Below are 19,316 nucleotides of genomic sequence, written 5' to 3'. Positions count from 1 at the left end.
CATTGTTTGTTTGAGGGTGAGTTTTCTATCTGCACTAGCTCTATAGTTTTTACGGCATCACGAGCCGACTGACGGCAGAGAGGTGCGACAGGCAGGGTTGCCATATAACACTACAAAAATACGCATAATAACACGTAAATACATGATGGAAATCTGCCTTGTTTACTGCACAGTCCTTAAAACTTATTTCTAAAAACAACTTTGAGGAAGTTTTTTATACTAAAAACTGAAATGTTAACAGAAGATACTTTAAGTCAATTTATCCTTGGAATGAAGTTATTAGTTAGGAGGAAATATTTGTATATTTTGTGGTTCACATGGTGAAAGTTGTGTGTGGATCACCTGCATTTGTTGATGATAAGATTACACCAAAAAATTTCTATCCACTTGTTATACACTGATATGTATTTTTCCCAATCGATTAGAAAAAAATTTTTTTCCATAGAATTTTGATTTTCAAAACAAATCTAAACAAATATTTCAACAAAACGTATTACTAATAAATCCTATCATCATATATATATATAAAAACAGGATTTAAACAGACAAAAATATATATATATATTTTTAATGAAATCGTAGTCCATCCATTTCATTATCTGTGGTTTTTACAGTCGTATATCTATAAAATTAATTAATAATAACTTTTGGTAGTAATAATAATAATAATAATAATAATAATAATAATAATAATAATAATAATGCATTCTATTAAATAATTAATAATCATTATTTTATTAGTACTAATAATAAAAAATGATGAATTTTTAATCCGCTGCTAAAGTTTTTGACCCCTCACCGTTGCCTCGCTACTGTTGCCTTAGCGACGGTAAAGTTACCGGACTCTCCTGAGTGTTGCTAATAACGCGGTGCAGGAACATTTTAAAGGTGTAAAACGATGGCTTTGTGTTTGGTTCCGGAGTTCCCGGGCGTCACGGTCGCTCTGGAGCGTCTGAAGGAGCTGGACGAGGGGCTGACGGAGCACGGAGCCCCGCCGGAGGCTCATCGACACCTGGCCCTGATATCAGCCGCCGTGTCCGACCTGGAGGCGGAAAGACGCGCCGCTCACGAGCTCCTGGACGTGGAAACCAACGAAAACAGTGAGCTGAGACACAAAATCCAACAGCTTAGTGAGAAAACGAGCCACGACCTACAGTCAGGAGTGGCTGCTGTTTGGGAGTCCAACTCTGCTGAGATAGAGAAGCTTCGTGAGGAGCTGGGAGTAGCTTCTAAGCTCCACCAGGAGGCCACAGCCAGACACGATGAGCTACTGCAGCAGAACCAAGCTATGTGTGCTGAGATAGAGAGAGCTAAAGCAGAGCAGGACACCCTCAACGCTTCACTGGAGGAGGAAATCAGCCTGAAGACCACCCTGCAGGAGAAGCTTCTAGAAACCCAAAGGCTGACGGAGGAGGTGGAGTCCTCCATCGCTGCTGTGGAGCACCACAAAGTAACACTGCAGCAGAAGATGACCCTGGAGAGAAACGCATTCAATGCAGAGAAGGAGAGTCTGTCCAAAGAAGAGGAGAAGATGGAGGAGAAGATAAAAAAACAGGAAGAAGTGATCAGGATGAGAAGGAGTGAGCTGGAGAAGGTGAACCAAAGGAAGGAAGAAGCTCAGAGAAGCCTCAACGATCTTTCAGCACAAGCTGCAAAACTGGAAAACAACGTAGAAAAACTGAGAACATCTCTGTCCCAACATGAGAAACGAGTCCAGGAGGAAACCCAAATGCACCAGGAGCTGGAAAAGCAGCGAGAACGTTTGGAGAAGAAACCTCAGGAGTTGGATGAAGCCTTCAGGATCGCTGTGACGAAGCTCCAAGAAGAATCGGTCACAGCGGAGAGCGAGATGGAAGAAGATAGAGTAACGAGTCGCGCTCTCCAGGAAAAAATCACTCACATTCAACAGGTGCACAAGCATCAGCGTGAAGAAGAGGAGAAGACACGCGCGGAGGTCACGGTTGTTTCACAGCAGCTGGAGCGCTCCACGCTGCAGCTGGAGGAGAGAATCACCTCCATCATCAGGTACCGACAGCAGATCAAAGAGATGGAGAAGAGGACCAGAGAGCTCCAGGAAAAGGACGCCATCAACAGGCGTTTGTTCCAGAAGAACCAGGAGGAGCTCCGCGGTAACCTGGAAACCGAGTGGAGGTTGGTCCTCCAACTGGAGGACGAAATGGAGCAGCTTCATCAGCAACTGGAGCAGCTGAGGACGACTCAGCAGGAGCACGAGGAGCAGATGAACTCCAGCATCGGCGTCATGAGGAGGAGGTACCAGGAGCTGCAGCGAGAAGAAGCGGCACTCCTGCAGCGTCAGCCGAAGAGCGTTGACCTCGAGCTGCTGAGGAAACACGTCCTCCAATCAGAGACAGAATCTAGACAAGTAGAAAACAGGCGTCAGAAAGAGCTGCAGGAGAACCGAGAAGAAATGGAGAACCTAGTGAGGAGCATCCAGGAGAAGCAGAGGGAGCTGGAGCAGAAGATGGTCCTCCTTAGGCAGGAGGAGGAGATGTGTGAGGAGAAGCTGAACAGGAACCAGAGTCTGATGAAGCTCCACCAGGAGCTGGAGAGGAACAAATGTGAGCTGGAGGACTCCATCCACGACCTGGAGAAAAAAACCAGCAGCCTCCTGAAGTCCAGGGAGAAGCTGAAACTGGATCTCCAGGAGCTCCAGGAGCGTCACATGGAGACCCTCTTCCTGCAGACTTCAGCGCTGCGAGCAGAAGAGGTGCAACTCTACAGCAGCAGGACTTCCCTGGAGCAGGTCCAGATGGAGAACAGCAGGTTCTACCTCGCCATCAGGAGGATGACGGAGGAGGTCCACAGGGCACGGCGGGATAGGGATGGATACCTCCAGGACACGCAGGTCCTCAGGCACGACACGGAGGCCCTGAGGGAGGCCTTACAGGAGAAGTGGAGAGAAGACGCAGAGGTGACGCAGGAGCAGGAGAGCAGGATGGAGGAGCTGCTCTACTCCACAACCTCTCTGATGGAGCTCCTGCAGAGCAGAGGGACACAGGTGGGGAAGATCAGCGCTCTGCTGCACCAGCACCTGATGGAGTTTAACAGAAGACTGGGAGGTCCCGACATCAAAGGGCAGAGCTGAGCCGGAAATAATCAGAAATAACATCAAAGCAACACGAACAGAAAAAACATCATCAAAGTCACATCAGAAGGTTTTAGTCAATCTGAGCAAAACATCATCATTAAACCTTATTTAAAGCAGAACTAAGTCACTTTTTCACCTTAATAAGTCATTTTCATAGTCCCTGTGAGGGTAATACAAGTGTTTATGGGGTGATTGGGGGGTCTTTCACCCCCCCTGCTGTCTCTGGCCAGCAAACAGCACTTTCAGCTTTCATATATATATATATAAAATAGCGGGAGAGAAAGCAAAAATGTTTTTGAATTAAAATTGAAATAAATGTGTGTTTTTTTTTTTGTCATTTGATGGAATAAAATTATTGTTGAAGGAAGTCATGTGACCTAATCTCAAAAGTTTTTATTTATTTTTCATTAACAAACCAGATAACATGCAACAACCTCCTCAGTTATACATCAATGGACAACATCTACAAACATGAATTAAACACAGTTCAACAACCACAAATGAAATAACAAAAATATTGATCAAGGGTTTTTTTTTTTTTTTTTAATACATTTTACCTAAGTATCAAATTATATAATTTATTGTATGGACATTTTCAATGTCAATTAAAGGTAAAAAGAAGAAAATATTTCAACAAATCCCAATTTTTTAAAGCCAAACACTCACCAATGTTCTTTAGAAAAGAGTGTGAAGGTGAACGCACACACACACACACACACACACACACAGAGGAGGAGGTAGGAGAGACCAACGAGAGGAAAACAAGAAGAACATCAGACTTTAAGGTCAAAAGGTGACTCTTATTATTTTCTAGTTTATTCTTCTTTTAAAACAATCAACTCAATATGAACTCCAGATCTGTTCTTGTCCTTGGTTGCAGACATATAAAGAACAGATCTGTTCCTGAAGGTACAAACATGAACTAAATGCTCCTTTAAGGTAGGGGTTCTCAACCATGGAGTCAGGACCCCATTTGGGGTCCACACTGGGAAGAGGTCGCCAGATGCCTTCAAGAAACTAAGAATATTTTTTGAACAATTTAAGCCAATTTTCGCTTATTTTTACCCTTTTTCTAATACTACACCAAACTTGCCATATTTTAACCTATTTTCATCACTTTTTTTAATGCATTTTTTGCTACATTACTCCCATTTATGACCCCTTCATGTCCAATTTCAAGACATTTTCAGCACTTTTAAACCCTTTTCACCACTTTTCCACCTAATGTCACACATGTCACTTTTAACCTCTTTTCACCATATTTAATAATTGTTTTTTTTTTTTTTTTTTTTTTACAATTTAATCACATTCACAATTTCTTATGCCCATTATTTGTAAGTTTAAACTAATTGTTCCAACTTTTTAAATTACTTTACCCCCCATTTTTGCCACTTTTAAGCCAATATAGACACTTTAAACCATCTATTTACCATTTTTTCTGTTTGTTTTTAGCAACACTAATTAGCAACTTTTAATCAATTTCTGTTCTTTATAAAATCCCATTTCATCACCAACGGGTGATCGCTTCATGATATGAACCGATTTGTTTCTTTTTTTTTATTATAAAAAAACATTTATTACATATGAAAAAACATGAATATTTGTGTGAAAAGTTTCCACTATGTATAACGATAAATGCATGGTTTTAAAAAAAAAACTAAGTAAAAAAACAAATAAGAAAGGAATTTTTTTTGTGAAAAATAGGAGAAAAGAGGCGGAGCTACAACTTATCAGTTCCAAACAGTGTCATGTGGAAATGTGTCATGATCAGTGACTGATGAATTCTTATTAAGCACGGAGACATTATGGCGTAACAACACTGTGTTTACCTTCCAACCAATGATTGACTGACCATGACATCGACACACTTTAGCCGCCAAACCGTCCTACTGGCACACATTACGCACGGTACACAGCATCGTAAACACATGCTTGTACTTTCCAGTTTGATTCACGCAATCGCAGACAAAACACGTGTGTCCAAAACATGCACGTGTGTAGAACTAAGCTTGAACACAGAGTGTGTTACATAGTGTGTGGCCCTTTGCTCATGTGTTTTAGCTCATTTCACAATAAAACAGGAAACTAGAAGTAAAGCTTTATGTTATTGCGTAGTCGACACATGCATTCATCATTCAGAGCAAATAAAGAGGTGGAGCTGCTTTGGGAACAAGTCAGATGTATTATCTATGATCTCACTTTGTCCTTTGTCACTGTATCAACCAGCATGGAAAGTATGTTTTCTCTACTTTCTTCCCGGTTCTTTTAATTGAAGAAGTAATACTTTTTCATTGTGATTTATTCTCTTTACATTCACAAGCGAAACACACAGATATATAGAGCTAGCAGAAGAAGTCTATGGTTGTGTTGTAAATGTCCCACTCCGTACTATGCACTACAAACTCAATGAGTATATACTGTCTACTACACGTGTCAAACTCATAGCTCGGGAGCCAAATCCGGCCCATTGGAGCATTCAATTTGGCCCGCAGGAGAAAATGAAAATGACAGAGAAAACATGAATCATTGTGTAAATGAAACTCAACATTATTTTCATGATTACAGTCATTTTCAATGTTTAAACAGTTGAAAAAACTCAAAATTCTTACAAAATCCTTAAGTTTTCCTCAAATTATGTCATAATATTTTCCTTAATTTAGTAAAAATTAGGAATTTTTTAGTGTAGATCCTATCGGGATTGAAATCTGTCACTGGATATGATCGGTTTCTTATGTATTTTGTGTTTTATGTATACGTAGAGGGGCGCAAGGTGGCACGTCCGCCTCACAGCAAGAAGGTCCTGGGTTCAAGCCCTGGGGTGGACACTTGAGTCCTTTCTGTGTGGAGTTTGCATGTTCTCCCCATGCTGCGTGGGTTTCCTCCGGGTACTCCGGCTTCCTCCCACAATCCAAAAACATGACTGTCAGGTTGATTGGAGTCTCTAAATTGCCCATAGGAGTGAATGAGTGAGTGGTTGTCTGTCTGTGTTGCCCTGTGATGGACTGGCGCCCTGTCCAGGGTGTACCCCCGCCCAGCGCCCTATGAGAGCCGGACATTGGCACCAGCAGACCCCCGCGACCCTGATAAACAGGAATAAGCGGGTATGAAGATGGATGGATGGATGCATACGTAGAAGTGCAAACTAGGGCACAATAATGTTAATATTACTCGTTTTCCCGCATAAAAAATGTGGCCCACTTGAGATCAAACTGCTCTGTATTTGGCCCCTGAATTAAAATGAGATTGACACCCCTGGTCTACTATATACTATTAGTATGATTAGAATGATGAGTTACCACTAAAGTATACTTCCAAATTTCCCAAGATGCATTTGGAACCTACAATGTCAAAACCCTGAATTACACTGAGGATAAATATCTCTGTTGATTCTCCACCTTTACTTTGAAACTTCTGAAAACATTTTAATTGAGAAAGTGATCAAGTAGAATATCAACATATGGACATTTTATCCATAAAACTCATAGAAACACATTTCATGCTGACAGGATGACGTTTGGAGACCCTTCGTTGTGCTACTGTCAAAACTTCGGGTTAACTTCAAAGCAAGAGCCCGATTTACAAAAGTGTTGAAAAACTAATGGAAGACAAGAAGTGATGCTTTTGTTTTGAAAAGCTGATGTTTGATTTTTAGCTTGAAGCTGGTCCCAGGACCATTTTACATTCAGCTCGCAATGCATCATGGGACGGTTGAGTATCACTAGTGTTATACCGTGCATACTTAAAAATTGTCCTCATACAGTATACAGTACATCATGTGAAAACAACCCAGTTGTGTGAGTGTTCAAACCAAAGCAATAGAGTGTCAGGACCTACCAGAGCGAGATGTTGAAAAATACAGAAATAAAAGAAATATCTTACATGCAGAACCATTGTTTTGAAATGGAAACAGAAAAAAAAGGACATGTTAGTGTCAAACACAAGGCCCAGGGTGTCAAATCCGGTCCTTTAAAGCATCCCATGTGGCCCCTTCAGGAGAAATGACAGAGAAAACATGAATCATCCAGTTGTAGATTTCTTTGTCCTTCCAAATACACAAATTACATGAAGTTCCACGATATTTACAGGGCTCACAGTTTTCTCATGCTTTAATCACATGATGACAGTCATTTTGATAAATAATACCACAAAATACTTCTAAAACTTGGTCCAAAAAACAAGGAATTTTGACATATCAGAAGCATCTTACACTTCTATTACAATGTGGCTAAACGTGGTGTACCCCAGGGATCTGTCTTGGGGCCATAGTTGTTCCTAATATATATCAACGATTAGTTATCAAACATAATATTTGCACACAATACCAGTTTGTTTTATTTGCATAAAAATCCAGTCTCATGAAATTTGTGAATGCGGAATTGGAAAAAAACTGCAAAATGGTTCAAAAATACACTAAAACAAAAATCTGTCATTTAATTTGTTTCTCATCTCTTGGTTACCTTGTTAAGCTTAAATCAAGGCTATTCCCCTAGATTTAATTGTTTTTTAAATCGTAAAATGATCTTCATAACATAGCTCATAACAGCCAATCCATGATTAAAAAAAATAATAAATAAATAAAAAAAACTGCCCTTTACGAGGTACAGCAGACCATGATTCATGCTGAACAACTGTAATACCTACCATCTGTATGGGTGTGAAGATTCACAAGGTATTATTCTCCATGGCATTTGAGGAATGCACACCTATAGAATGCAACAATCAATCCTGATTAACATGATGGGATTAACCCACCTTTAGGAGGCGGAGCAGATAAGGACACCAGTTGAACAATTGAGAAAATAAAGAAATACAATAGGTCAGAGATTTTAAGGGTGCACTCACAATGGCATCCCAGGCCGTGCATGTGTGAAACCATAGGGAGCCCATTGGGGGCCCATTGGGGGCCCATTGTGAGGCTTGTGTAAGTGGTAACTTCTAACCAGTCCTTCTTGACTTTTGAAGAGACCTTGTTGGTCACTCATGTATTTTGTAGACAGGGACAAGGCTGACCTAGAGCAGTGAGTGCTATGATATGTGTAAGCCATAGAATTTTCATGCCAATTACAATTACAAAGTAAATTATCTAAACTCAATTACAATTACAACAGCAGCACATTTTTTCAAGTACAATTGACCCCAATCCTGACACGCACGCACGCACGCATACACGCATACACACACGCACGCACACACACACACACACACACACGAGGCCAAAGAGAGGAAAACAAGAAGCGAACAGATTTTGTCCTTGATTAATGTACAAATATGAACCAAATGCTCCTTTAAGGCAGGGGTTTCAACCTTGGGGTCAGGACCCCATTTGGGTTTGCGAAACACTGGGAGGAAGTTGCAAGAAACTAACAATATTTTTTGAACAATTTGAGCTCATTTTTGTTAATTTTTTACATTTTTTCTTCAACTACACCCAACTTGCCATATTTGAACCTATTTTCATCACTTTTTCTTGCCATAATTTTGCTCCTTTTAATGCATTTTTACTACATTACTCAATTTTCTGCCACTTCTCCATCAAATTTAAATGCCTTTTCTGCACATTTTTTCCACTTTCAAGACATTTTCAGCACTTATAAACCCTTTTTTTTTTTTAGCACTTTTACACCTAATGTCACATATATTGACCCCGTGTTGTCACTTTTAACCCATTTTCTTACCATATTTTTGCTCAAATCAAAATATAAATGTTTCAAAATCAACAAACTCTCTGAACATTAAAAAAACAAAACTTTATCTTATTCAGTCAAAGTCTGAAAAATCAACCTGATGACAAAACTCACAATGTCTCAATTTCTAATGTCAGGTGAATTTGTTCTTGGTTTAATTATTGATCAAAACTTATCCTGGAAGCCTCAATTGTTAAATCAAAGATTGCCAAAAATATTGGAATAATTGGGAAAATTTGGTATTTCCTAAATGTAAAAATCTTGCTAAATCTTTATTATGCAATGATTTATCCATGAATCCGTTATTCTAATATTGCCTGGAGCAGTATAGTCACCTGACTAAACTGAAGCCAATTGCTCAGCTCCAAGAAGTCATTCATTACCCCTGTTGTGTAAAACTTGGCGAACTTAACATTTATCAAGTCAATAAACTTTAAATTGCCAAACTCGTACGTGGTTTTCAAATAAAACCCTCCACCATTTTATAACAATTATTTAACAGCCAATAATCAACATTTACATAATTATCCTTCCCTAAACTGCTCTTAAACTTTGTCTTATTCCTAAATCCCAGTTCCCCTTTTGTCCAACTACAGCATTTTGCTCAGAATTCTATGAAAAAAACAACTATATCATAACAATAGATGAATAAGTGATAAAACACATTTTAAAGAATCTCATTTTGTAAAAGTGGAATGAAACAGTATTTAGTGCCTCCTTAATGGAACTGTTTCTATAGTTTTGATAGTTTCTGGATATCTCCCGCCTGTAATTTCAGGTCATGTTCTAATCAAGATCATTTCTATCATCATTATTATAAAATATCATCATTTTTTATGAAAAATAAACATTATTAACCCCATTTTTTAATGCTTTCATTTGTTAATTTTCCTTTCTCTCTCTCTAAAGTATCCGCTGTAGTGCCAAATAAAAAAGAGAACAGGAAGTGATGCTGCAGGAACCGATACCTATTTTTTATAACGTGGTTTGTTGCTAAATGTTGCTAAAAGTTGCTGTTTATTTTAGCGTGCACAACTTAACAACCAGCGCCCCATACGAAAAAATGTTGGAATAGTTTTTCCTACTTGAGATCATATTATGTATTTGTCCCCTGGATTATAAAGATGTGGACGGCCCTGTGCATGTTTCTGTTAGCCTTAGCATTAGCTAAGGATCTGATCAATGTGATTATGACTCTAATGCACATTTTCTCTCCGGCTGTTTTTATGGCTGATTTTAAATGTTTTTATTGATTTTTAAACTGTTGTATATATAATATTTTCTATTGCACTTTTTAATCATGTAAGTCACATTGAATTGCCTTGTGTATGAAATGCACTACACTAATACATTTGCCTTGCCTTGTATTTGTATTGTACATTTTTGTATGTATTTATTTTCTCTTATTGTGTCATTATGAGCCCCTCAATGTTCCCGCTCGGCTGTTGAACATGTTGGGGTTCTCACAGATAAGCTGGAGGAAATTTCCAGGGAGAGAGAGGTCTGGGTGTCTCAGCTGGGAATGCTGCGCCCGTGACCCAGATGGATGGATGTACAGATGTATGGATGAACAGATGGATGAATGGATGTACAGATGGATGGATGAACAGATGGATGGGTGGATGGATAGATGGTTGGATGGACAGATGGTTGGATGGACAGATGGATGGATGGACAGATGGATGGATGGATGGATGAATGGATGTACAGATGGTTGGATGGACAGATGGTTGGATGGACAGATGGATGGATGGACAGATGGATGGATGGATGTACAAATGGATGGATGGATGGATAGATGGATAGATGGATAGATGGATGGATGGATGGATGGACAGATGGATGGATGGATGGATGTACAAATGGATGGATGGACAGATGGATGGATGAATGAATGGATGTACAGATGGATGGGTGGATGGATGGATGGATGGATGAATGGACAGATGGATGGATGAATGGATGGATGGACAGATGGTAGATGAATGGATGGATGGGTAGATGGATAGATGGATAGATGGATGGATGGATGGATGGATGGATGGATGGATGGACAGATGGATGGATGGATGTACAAATGGATGGATGGACAGATGGATGGATGAATGAATGGATGTACAGATGGATGGGTGGATGGATGGATGGATGGATGGACAGATGGATGGATGAATGGATGGACAGATGGATGGATGGATGGACAGATGGATGGATGATTGTACAATGAAATCACTAACTTGCTTATGAACTAAGATATAATAATGTGTTTATACAAGTTAAATCTAACAGTGGAAAATACAACACTGCCAATAGAGCTGACAACAGCTGGATTAACCTTGATGTAGAGACAAAACAAGAGACATTCCCGAGTGGTGACATTATGGATGAAAAGGGAAAAACCTTCCAAACACCTTCGAAAGAGGAACTGTTCTTGAACTGGAGGAATGCTAACAACGTCTGGCAGGGAACAAGGCCAACACGAACAAAGATAGAGAGGACAACACTGACTACAGATGAGAATACACAAAAAAGGACGGTTTAGAACAACTCAAGAATGTTTGACCAGAGAGACATGTAAACCCATGTAAATTTGCGATGGTAAAACAGGGGACGGGACCCGGATCAGCAAACTGCTTCTCTCGTCTCCTTTTTCGGCATGTACAAAAAAGAAAAAAAAAATGTTAAAAAAAAAAAAAAAAAGTGAATGTAACCATGTTGGAAATAAACTGAATAAATAAATAAATAAATAAATAAATGATGGACAGATGGATGGACGGATGAATGGATGGATGGGTAGATGGATAGATTGATGGATGGATGGATGATAACAATAGGCCAACATTTCTCCACATGAGTCTTGAAGAATAGAAGAAACATGTTTATTCCTATTGGGATTATTTGTTAGAATATTATTCTTTAAATTGTTAGATTTGTTCTGACGTGGGGACAAAATCCTCAGCAGAGAAGCCCAGATGGTTTTTCTCGCAGGCTAATTCCCATGGTGTTCCCAGGCCAGCACAGAGTTGTATTCTCTCTGTACATTGTGTCCACCTACAGAGCGAGACAAAAACAATGCTGAGCCCACATCAACCCAATCAGGGGCCACTAATAGCCCACCTTTGTGGACTCAACTCCTGCTCCAGTGGTGCGGGGTTCATCATCAACGGATCCAAAAAGTTATTTCACCTTCTGTCTTATCTACAGAGCAAACGATGAATGGAACGGTCAATCAATGGGGGGTTAAATAAAGAGATTGATCCACAACTGGAACATCTGCACAGATCATTGCCAAACGTAATCAAAAACAGCACAACATTCAACTTAGTACACCTAATAATTAACTTAATATTTTCTAATGGCTATAAATACACTTTATTCTGAAGGTCAGCTCCTGAAGTGCCAATTCGGAAAGTTTAAAGCTTTGTAAGCGATTAGTTATAAAAGCTAAACATGACATCGACAAAAACACAATTTGTACGTCATCTGTCAACTGATTGAAAGTTCTCAGAAGTTCTTAAACTCGTAGGTTGAGATTGAAAAGTAGACATTTAGATGGAACCAAAAAATAAAAAAACAAAGGAATAATAATAATAATAGTGATACATTTTATTTAAAAGCACTTTTCAAGAAACTCAAAGACACTTAAGTTAAAACAACAATAGCAAAATGAGTGATTAAAACAAAGAAATATAAATCAGTGTAGATCAGTGGTCCCCAACCACTGGGCCGCAGACCATTTGGATTTGTGATAATCTTATTTTATGAAAATTAGTCAAAGAAAAACCTTACATTCATGATTTAGGACAATCCCACACATTTACACGTTATTTTCCCAATGTCTAGCAAGTCTATCAAATGAACAAATATATCAAAGTTCATTCATACTCTCATTTAAAACGTACATGCCATTTTGGCAAAATTTGAGTGTGATTCCCACAATGTAATCTGGCTTGATTTTAGTGTAACCCCCCCAGCTTCCATAAGTTATCTGAAGCATATAAATATATAAAACTAATAAGAGTAGTTGACTTAATAACCCTATTTATCATGTTTGATTTGAGGATATTTAACAGCAAATTATGTCATCTAAACATGGAAAGATGATGAAACAGAAACAAGTAAAACTGATGTCGGAATGGGAAAATCTGAAGTGAGGAAATTTTAAAACGGAAAATGGAGTCTCTATAGATTTACAACTCCAAAGCAAAAACATTCCCTGATCTGCGGAAAAACTGTGGAAAAGGTGGTGAAATAGGATTTTTTTTAAAAAACAACACAAATTGGCCAAAAGAAGCAAAATAGAGAAAAGAAAAAGAGGTAAAAATGGTTCAAAGTGTAAATATTGGCTTAAAAGAGGCAGAAAAAAGTAGGAACAATTAGTATAAACTGGCAAATAATGGGAATGACAAATGGTGAATATGGTTAAATTACCAAAATATAAATATATATTGAGAAAAGAAGTTGAAAGTGATGATAATGGGTCAACATATGCAACATTAGGTGGAAAAGTGGTGAAAAGGTCTTTATAAGTGGTGAAAATGTTTTGAAAGTGAAAAAGTGTCAGAAATAGGAATAATGTAGCAAAAATGCATTAAAAGGAGCAAAAATATGACAAGAAAAATTGATGAAAACAGGTTAAAATCTGGCAAGTTTGCAGTAAAAACGGCTCAAATTGTTCATAAAATATTATTCTGTCTTGTGACCCCGAAGGTGAGAACCCCTGGGATAGACAATAATTCCATGATAAAACAGAACTTTTTAAACTATTTTATTATCATGACAACAATTTTAAAAAGTAGGATTTTTGAAAACATTTATATCTGTTATCAAACACATCAATGCAGACACGGGAAACAAAATTACACACTAAATTGCACAAAAAGACAACAATACAGAAATCTACTCCAAAAAACACATAAAATGACCACAAATACACACAGAATGAACCATAATACACAAAATAAAAATACAGAAATTTACTCTAAAAAACATGACCACAAATACACACAGAATGAAGCATAAAACGTCAATATAAATACATAAAACGACCCCCCCACAATGACAATAAAAACACACAAACTCTTTGTTTATTGTGTTAATGCTCAGATTGCTCATTAAATGTTGATCACGTGACCCTCAGGTCAGATTGTGTTGATCAGATTCTAATCACATTCAGAAAGCAGAAGTTTGGTTGGTACAACTTGTTGTTTTCCGTCCTGCTCGTAACCTGATGACGTGTGTCGCTCTAATACACCTCTCTCTCTGCCTGAGCCTTTATAGTCAGAGTCTGGTTTCAGACCTCTACACACACACACACACACACACACACACTCTACACACTGAGAACATTCACTCATTCAACTGCAACCTTTCGCTGAAGAAACCAGAAAGTCACAGACATGGAGTCTTTGGGTAAGAGATTCATTCTTTTTTTTGACTATTTCAGTCTATGTTTGTATTCTAACTTTCTCACTACTGTAACATACATGTTGTTGTTATATTCTCTGTTATTTGCTCTCTCCTACTGTGTTAACGGTCTTTATGTTGCATTGGATCGTTAGCTTTACATTCTCAAGTGATAAGTGGAAAAGCAGCAACATACGTTTTGAATCTGAATCGTCGACTGTAAAGTTGCGCATACTTAAGAAAAAATAAATAAATAAAAAATAACCCAGCAACTTTGCAACATTTTGCAACAAACCACGTTTAAAAACGGATGTGAATTTTTTTTTTAACTTTATTTTTGACCAGATGTACAGCAATATTTGTGAAATCTGTGACATTTTTTTCTCTTAAAAATATGTCAATGTTAAATATGAAATCTAAATCTTAATGTTAAATCTAAATATAAATGCTAACGTTAAATCTAAATGTTAAATATGAAATCTAAATCTTAATGTTAAATCTAAATATAAATGCTAAATTTAAATCTAAATGTTAAATATTAAATCTAAATCTTAATGTAAATATAAATGCTAATGTTAAATATAAATCTTAATGTTAAATATAAATGCTAATGTTAAATATAAATCTAAGTGTTATTGTTAAATCTAAATGTCGGGTGAAACTAAATATTTAGCTAATATGCAAATTCACTGCAAGTACCAAAATAAAAGCACAATGCTTTAGATTTAACATTTAGCATTTGGATTTCAATGTATTATTTAGATGTAGCATTTAGATTGACTATTAAACATTTAGATTTAGATTCAACATAAGCATTATATTTTTACAAGAAAGAATTTTCCAAACATTGCTGTAAATCTGGTCAAAAGTAACATAAAAAAATAATTCACATACCCTTTTTAAACATGGATTGCAAAAAGTTGCTGTTTATTTTAGCGTGCACAACTTTTTCAATGGGCGCCCCATAACTGACAGCAGTGAGGTGTGCTGTCTATAGTTCAAAACCACATCAATAGGTTCAGATCCCCAAAAAATCTGTTATTTATTATCAATATTCATTATTTTGGTTTATTGTCCTGATTTTTAGTTTGACCTGCTTTAGTGCAAACACACAGCAGGCTGCAGCAACAGATGGTGTGCATGTGTGTGTGTGCGTATAGCAGCTTAGAATGGTTCCAACAGGAGCAAAGCCTCTTCCTGCTGTGATTGTGTTGGTAAAAAAAGGGCTGATGAGTGAGTGGGTGGTGATCCCTGCAGAGGTTGCATGTTCTCCTGGAGATAGTGTGTGTGTTTTATGAGGGTGGAAGGTCTGAGCTGCTACAGAGATGGATAAAAAGATCAAATAACAGAATGATTCTCAAACATTTTTACACATCCAAAAGTCCGTGACCCACTTTTGGGTCCCCACCCACCAGTTGAAAACAGATGCCACAATGTTAATTAATAATTAATAAGATCACAATCCAGAGATCCAGGTTTTTACAGTTTCAGTGTTTTAAACTGCTTTGTTAATTAGAGGATTAGTCGTGTCCAAAGAAAGAATAATTCTTATTAATTTTAGCATCGTCACATTATTAAAAACTTAAAGTACAAGAAGAAAACAAAAACTAAATAAAAACAAAACTAGGGCATTTGGACGGAATATGAAGCAGACTTTACCTGTGATGTAAATGTATATTGTGGCCACACCAGCCTGTCAAATGTTTTCAGGACTTTCAAAGGTGGAGATATTAGTCGTAGGTTCCAAATGCATCTTGGGAAACTTGAAGTATACTCTCATCATCCTAATCATACTAATAGTATATACTAGACAGTATATACTCATTGAGTTTATACTACGTTAGTATGTGATTTCAAACAAAGCCTTTGTGTGATTGTGTTCTAACTTGTGTGCAACTCTGATGTCTTCGAACTAACGCATTCTCTTCTCTCTCAGCAGTTTGTCCGATGGAAGGCGGGGCCCTGCGTCTGTACAGCGCTCTCACCTTCGGTAGCTCCGCCCCCCTAACCCTCCCCTCGTCCACACACACAGACCTGGATCAGGTTTTCAGCAATGTGGATCCAAAGCAGGATTCTACGAAACAGGTTTGTAGTGCTCGACGTCAGCGGAGCGACCTGGTTAATAAGCCCCTCCCACCTGTTTTAACATGTCATGTGACCCCCACAGGAATGTTTATGCGATCCGATGGAGCTTCTGCAATGCTGTGAGGACGCTCTGAGGGACGGAGCCCCTCGGTTCCAACGGACGTTTGTTCACCTGAACCAAGGAGGCGGAGCCATCAGAGTGATGCAGTGGAACATCCTGGCTCAAGGTAAGAACACGGAGCAGAACAGACGCCTCTAGGATCCGCTTTGTGTCCTCTGATTAGCACTAACTCTGGGCCCTGTTCTCCAGCTCTGGGTGAAGGCTTGGACTCCTTTGTCCGATGTCCCCTGGAGGCTCTGAGCTGGTCCCACAGGAAGCTCCTGATCCTGGAGGAGGTCCTGGCGTACAGACCTCACATCCTGTGTCTACAGGAAGTGGACCACTACTACGACACGCTGCAGCCAGCCCTGGCCGCCCTGGGCTACAGTGGTCACTTCTGTCCCAAACCCTGGTCCCTGTGTCTGGATGTGGAGGGAAACAACGGCCCCGACGGCTGCGCGCTCTTCTACGACCGATCGCGCTTTGAATTCATTGACAGCGTCAACATCGGACTCACCGCCCTAAAGATCCCAACCAATCAGGTGGGTGGATTCAGATGGAAACGCCCACATTTTAGGTTTTAATTGGAGTTGTTAGTGCAGTTCTAGTTCCTGTCAAAAATCAATGACTTTGGGCCTGATTTTCAAAAAGTTAACCTTCATATAAAATGTTCACTATTGACAGCAGCAATTAAGGCTAGGGTCAATTATAATTTTACTCATGTAATTGATTAATAATTACAATTATGTTGTTATAAATTGCAAATGAATCTATTCCTGTTGTAATCATGATTGAATTGTAATTGAATTCAGATAATTGACTTTGTAATTGTAAATGACTTGGAAATTTTATAAAAACTACAATTTCGATATAGTTGAGCACAAACCTGGGGATCCATGTTACAGTTCTATGGTCTACACATATGTAGTTAATAATTATTAATATGTTTCATATCATCGCACCATTTTATCATTTATAATAACTATTGAAATCGTGGGATATACTGACACAAAAAGGCTCAGACGCCCACACCAAAAATATTAAAACCTATATTTTCATGGATAATGAAACATAACAAGGTAACCAAGAGATGAGAAACAAATTGCATGATAGATAATATTTTTAAGTGTATTTTACAGCTGATTTAAGACATGGGTCAAAACCGACCAGTTATCATTGTTTTTATTTGATAAAGAAAGCTAAGCTAAGCTAAGCTATGGGGCTATTTGTTAAAGGCTCAGTTATTGTAATTCATTTTAATTGAACTATAGTAAATAAGAATGTAATTGCAACCGACTTTAATAAGGGGGAAAATAATAATTGTAATTGTCACAGTAATTGGGAAAAAATGCCGGTCACCGTAAACGTAATGAAGTTGTTATTGAACATGGATAATTGAAGACATGATTGTAATTGAAAAATGTTATTGACCCCAAGCTGAGGATTGATAGTTTGAGTGTCTCTACCAGGATACGCTAGTGACCGACAGTTTACGTGCTACACCTATGTTAGCGCAATTAGATTTTTTTTTTTTAAACGATTTTGACTATTTTTCGAATGATACGATAATCGCACGGTGAAATATTGCAATATGTCGCACAATGCATTTTTTCTTACACCCTTAGTTAACATGTTTGTTATTTTCCGTAGGTTGCGGTGGCGACCACACTGCGATGCAAGCGCACGGGGCGGCGCGTGTGCGTGGCAGCGACGCACCTTAAGGCTCGCTCCGGCTGGGAATGGCTGCGCAGCGCTCAAGGCCTGGACCTCCTGGTGCACCTCGAGAACCTGGTCCAGAACCAGGACGCTTCCCTCATCGTCTGCGGAGACTTCAACGCCGTCCCGACCGAGGAGGTCTACCGCGATTTCTTGGCCTCGCCCCTGGGTCTGGAATCGGCCTGTAAGGAACTGAGCCAGGACGGTTCCTCTGAGCCCGACTACACCACCTGGAAGATCCGGTCCACGGGGGAATGCTGTGCCACGCTGGACTACATCTGGTACAGCCGGGACGCGCTGAGGGTGGATGCCGTGCTGGACGTCCCCAGTGAGGAGGAGATCGGTCCAGACCGGCTCCCATCCTTTAGCTACCCGTCGGACCACCTCTCCCTGGTCTGTGACTTCAGCTTCAGGGAGGAGGAGTGAGGGGTGGGGGGCTAACGTCCAGGCAGGAGGAACCCAGGACCCACACGTCCTGGTCCAGAGAGGCTCTATCAGGCTCAGATAGGGTATAAACAGCACCCTGTTGCCATGGTAATGTACCCAGGCTGGAGATGCTTACATTAAGCTGAGAACAAGCACCGTGTGAGCGGCAGACGGACAAGAAGTGACGAGAAGGACATGATGGGACGGTTTTAACGCGACTGGGAACAATAAGAGACTTTTAAGGTCCCGTTAGAAAATCAGATCACCTGATGTTTCTTATTTCACCTGTTCTTATCTAACATGAAGGATCAAAGGATCTTAAGTGACTGAAATAAACAAACATTTCATCAAAATGTGAATAAAAACATCAGAGTGTGAGTCTGTCAGTGATGATCATGCTTTCTGGGATCGACTGATGATGGCTTTTGGAGTTCATCATGTAAAACTGTAAATATTGTATATTTGTGTCAATCTGTTGTTTTTTTTACATTGATTTCCTGATCTTTTTCTCTTTCTTTGATGCCGTAAAAAAACTCAAATAAAGAAGAATCTCATCGTGATGTATCGCCTCTGTTTTATTCACAGTTATTCAAATAACTATAACTGAATCACGTATTCTCAACATCTGGAAATAATAATTGGACATTTACAAACTTTTTTACATCTGTTCATGAACTGACTCCACGTAGCGTCTAAACTGAAATGCTGAGGAACAAGATTTAAGTTATCTAAATATCACAGGTGAAACTAAATATTTTGCCAATATGCAAATTCACTCCCTGAAAGTACCAAA

General features: G+C 39.0%; 2 protein-coding genes across 3 annotated transcripts; both read left to right on the top strand.

Moving 5' to 3' along the window:
- Positions 1–849: 849 nt before the first annotated feature.
- LOC114468658 (trichohyalin-like) lies at positions 850–3,133 on the top strand. Its single transcript, XM_028455683.1, has one exon. It carries the CDS (start codon positions 899–901, stop codon positions 3,104–3,106), a length of 2,208 nt encoding a protein of 735 aa, XP_028311484.1. The 5' UTR covers positions 850–898; the 3' UTR covers positions 3,107–3,133.
- Positions 3,134–13,968: 10,835 nt separating this feature from the next.
- On the top strand, positions 13,969–18,928 carry LOC114466393 (nocturnin-like). Of its 2 annotated transcripts, none has more exons than XM_028451848.1 (5): positions 13,969–14,202; positions 16,133–16,281; positions 16,364–16,508; positions 16,592–16,923; positions 18,032–18,928. In XM_028451848.1, the coding sequence occupies exons 1-5, from the start codon at positions 14,190–14,192 to the stop codon at positions 18,521–18,523; spliced, it is 1,131 nt and encodes a 376-aa protein (XP_028307649.1). In that variant the 5' UTR covers positions 13,969–14,189; the 3' UTR covers positions 18,524–18,928. The 2 variants fall into 2 exon arrangements, with proteins under 2 accessions (XP_028307649.1, XP_028307650.1); XM_028451849.1 differs by having other exon boundaries at positions 13,972–14,202; positions 16,136–16,281.
- The last annotated feature ends 388 nt before the right edge of the window (positions 18,929–19,316 follow it).

Source organism: Gouania willdenowi, chromosome 1 (assembly GCF_900634775.1).
Source record: "Gouania willdenowi chromosome 1, fGouWil2.1, whole genome shotgun sequence".
NCBI classification, from domain to species: Eukaryota; Metazoa; Chordata; class Actinopteri; order Blenniiformes; family Gobiesocidae; genus Gouania; species Gouania willdenowi.
Note: the sequence above shows the minus strand (reverse complement) of the source record. Positions and strands in the feature narration are given on the sequence as shown.

What these genes read in the sequence shown, in the direction of transcription:
- LOC114468658 (XM_028455683.1), top strand. Translation starts at nt 899, where the DNA reads ATGGCTTTGTGTTTGGTTCCGGAGTTCCCGGGCGTCACGGTCGCTCTG.
- LOC114466393 (XM_028451848.1), top strand. An exon ending in AGCAGGATTCTACGAAACAG is followed by an intron (nt 16,282 to 16,363) that starts GTTTGTAGTGCT and finishes TGACCCCCACAG; the next exon opens with GAATGTTTATGCGATCCGAT. An exon ending in GTGGAACATCCTGGCTCAAG is followed by an intron (nt 16,509 to 16,591) that starts GTAAGAACACGG and finishes CCTGTTCTCCAG; the next exon opens with CTCTGGGTGAAGGCTTGGAC.